The sequence below is a fragment of the Ipomoea triloba genome, chromosome 4 (genome assembly GCF_003576645.1).
Source record: "Ipomoea triloba cultivar NCNSP0323 chromosome 4, ASM357664v1".
In the NCBI taxonomy this organism is placed as follows: domain Eukaryota; kingdom Viridiplantae; phylum Streptophyta; class Magnoliopsida; order Solanales; family Convolvulaceae; genus Ipomoea; species Ipomoea triloba.
The window spans coordinates 17,623,405-17,625,235 of record NC_044919.1 but is presented as its reverse complement, the minus strand read 5'-3'; the positions used below and the strand labels follow the sequence as shown (position 1 = coordinate 17,625,235).

The 1,831-nt window shown below is 39.5% G+C and overlaps 1 protein-coding gene across 1 annotated transcript; it reads right to left on the bottom strand.

Annotated features, from left to right (window-relative positions):
* Window positions 1–1,183: 1,183 nt before the first annotated feature.
* On the bottom strand, window positions 1,184–1,630 carry LOC116015906 (RING-H2 finger protein ATL38-like). The gene has a single exon (XM_031256071.1). The coding sequence runs from the start codon at window positions 1,628–1,630 to the stop codon at window positions 1,184–1,186; it is 447 nt and encodes a 148-aa protein (XP_031111931.1).
* Between the last annotated feature and the right edge of the window lie 201 nt (window positions 1,631–1,831).

Below are 1,831 nucleotides of genomic sequence, written 5' to 3'. Positions count from 1 at the left end.
CATACGTCTAATATTGGTCAAATAAATCAAAATTAGCTGTTACACTAACTATATTACCAAATAGGGCCGTTGTAATTTAGTCACTTAAAGAATAGAACCCTTCAACACTATTAGGACTTTGATGGTGTTATGGGACTTGGCCCCATCATAAACTGGGTACTTATGTACAAAATACAAGATAGAGAAATAATAATATTACTACTTGGGGCGCTAGGCTCAAAAGAGTATACATAATATTCGAGATAACGACTCAAAGAATAAATAAATAATAAAGTCTATTGCCCAAGTAATAAACTATAAATAATACTGCAGTTGCTAAGAATCGAACGTGACATGGTCTTTGCATAGAAAGTTAGGACAAGGCACCACTAAGCTAGCTATGATGTAGTGAACCTAGGGACAATGTCTAAAGGGGAGACATGAGGCCCCTTATATAGTGTCTGAACCTTCCTTCATTCGCTAACAAGTGTGTGGTCTTCATTCTTTAACCTTAGCCATACATATGTCCCATCTTCACCCGCACTACTTTGCTGCTAGCCTTTCGACTGAATATGTATAACTTACCACGTTTTTGTATATAAGAAATGAATAGCTTGGTTAGTTAGAACTTGTGTAGCCATCCCATAAGTTATGCGTTTGAAACTTATTGGCCACACCTCTTTAGCCTATTGTGTTGAAAAAATAGTATAAAATGACATTTTAAGTGACTATTTTGTGGTACAATTATATGTGAGGTCCACTTCCTATTTAGGTCGGGTCAAAGTGGATTCGAGTTCTTCGTAGTTAGACGAAAAGATTAATATATTGTACGCACAAAATGGATAATGGGTGAATGAGAAATTGGTTCTCAAAGTTGACCAATTTGAGTTGGAAAAATGAAGCGAAAAGTTTTAAAGTAAGTTTTTGTCCCACACTGGTTTGGGAAGTGGGTTTGCACTACTATTTATACAAGAGCCTGTTTAAAATTTATTGAATTGTACTCTCTCCTGCGCGTAGGGGACCTAGTGGGTTGGTTAGATGGACAAGGATCAAGGAAAGATCGCATGATTTTTCCAGTACCAACTAAGATATGGATAATATACATGAAATAGTTTATAGATGGAGGAATAATTAATTACGTAGTACATAAACTAAACCAAGAAATCATGGCATAATTAAAAGTAATAAATAAAATAAAATGAAATCATAACCGACTACCATGCATCCCCTCACACAATATTGAGCTAAGCTCTTGGTTCAGAGGGTTGCAAATCTTGTCAAGGATGATCTCCGACCACGAAACAAAGAAATCCAACACCCCACGTTCATATTCACGCCGGAAAACATGACCGGAGACTTGGGTTCTGCACAGTGGGCAGGTAGAGTGGTTCTGAAGCCACGCATCGACGCAGTCGACGTGGAAACAATGGCGGCACTCCGTCAACTTCCGGCACCTCTCGCCGCCGGAGATGTTGTTCAGACACACCGCGCAGTAAGGCCATTTTTCTCCATCATTGTCATCGTCGGCGCTGAAGATGAACGCCGTTGGGTCGTCCTCGTCGTGGCGGCCGTCATCACGGTGGAGCCACAAGAAAACCAGACAGGCGGCGGTGCCGGCAGATGCGGCTATCAACTCGAGTTGGAATTCCATTGCTTTAGACTAGAAAAAGATAGATATATATTGGGTTTATCAAGTTAGTGAAATTGCGAAAATGAATCTTTTATATGCAAATCAACGGCAATGACTAACTGAGAGATTTCTGGGATGATTCACGAATTATGTTTTTCAATTCCTCTTGGGCAGAGGTTATGGAGATTCAGAATTAGTCTCGTTTAAGTTGAGAATTGAAAG

Coding starts and splice junctions, on each gene's coding strand:
- LOC116015906 (XM_031256071.1), bottom strand. CDS start 1,630: ATGGAATTCCAACTCGAGTTGATAGCCGCATCTGCCGGCACCGCCGCC.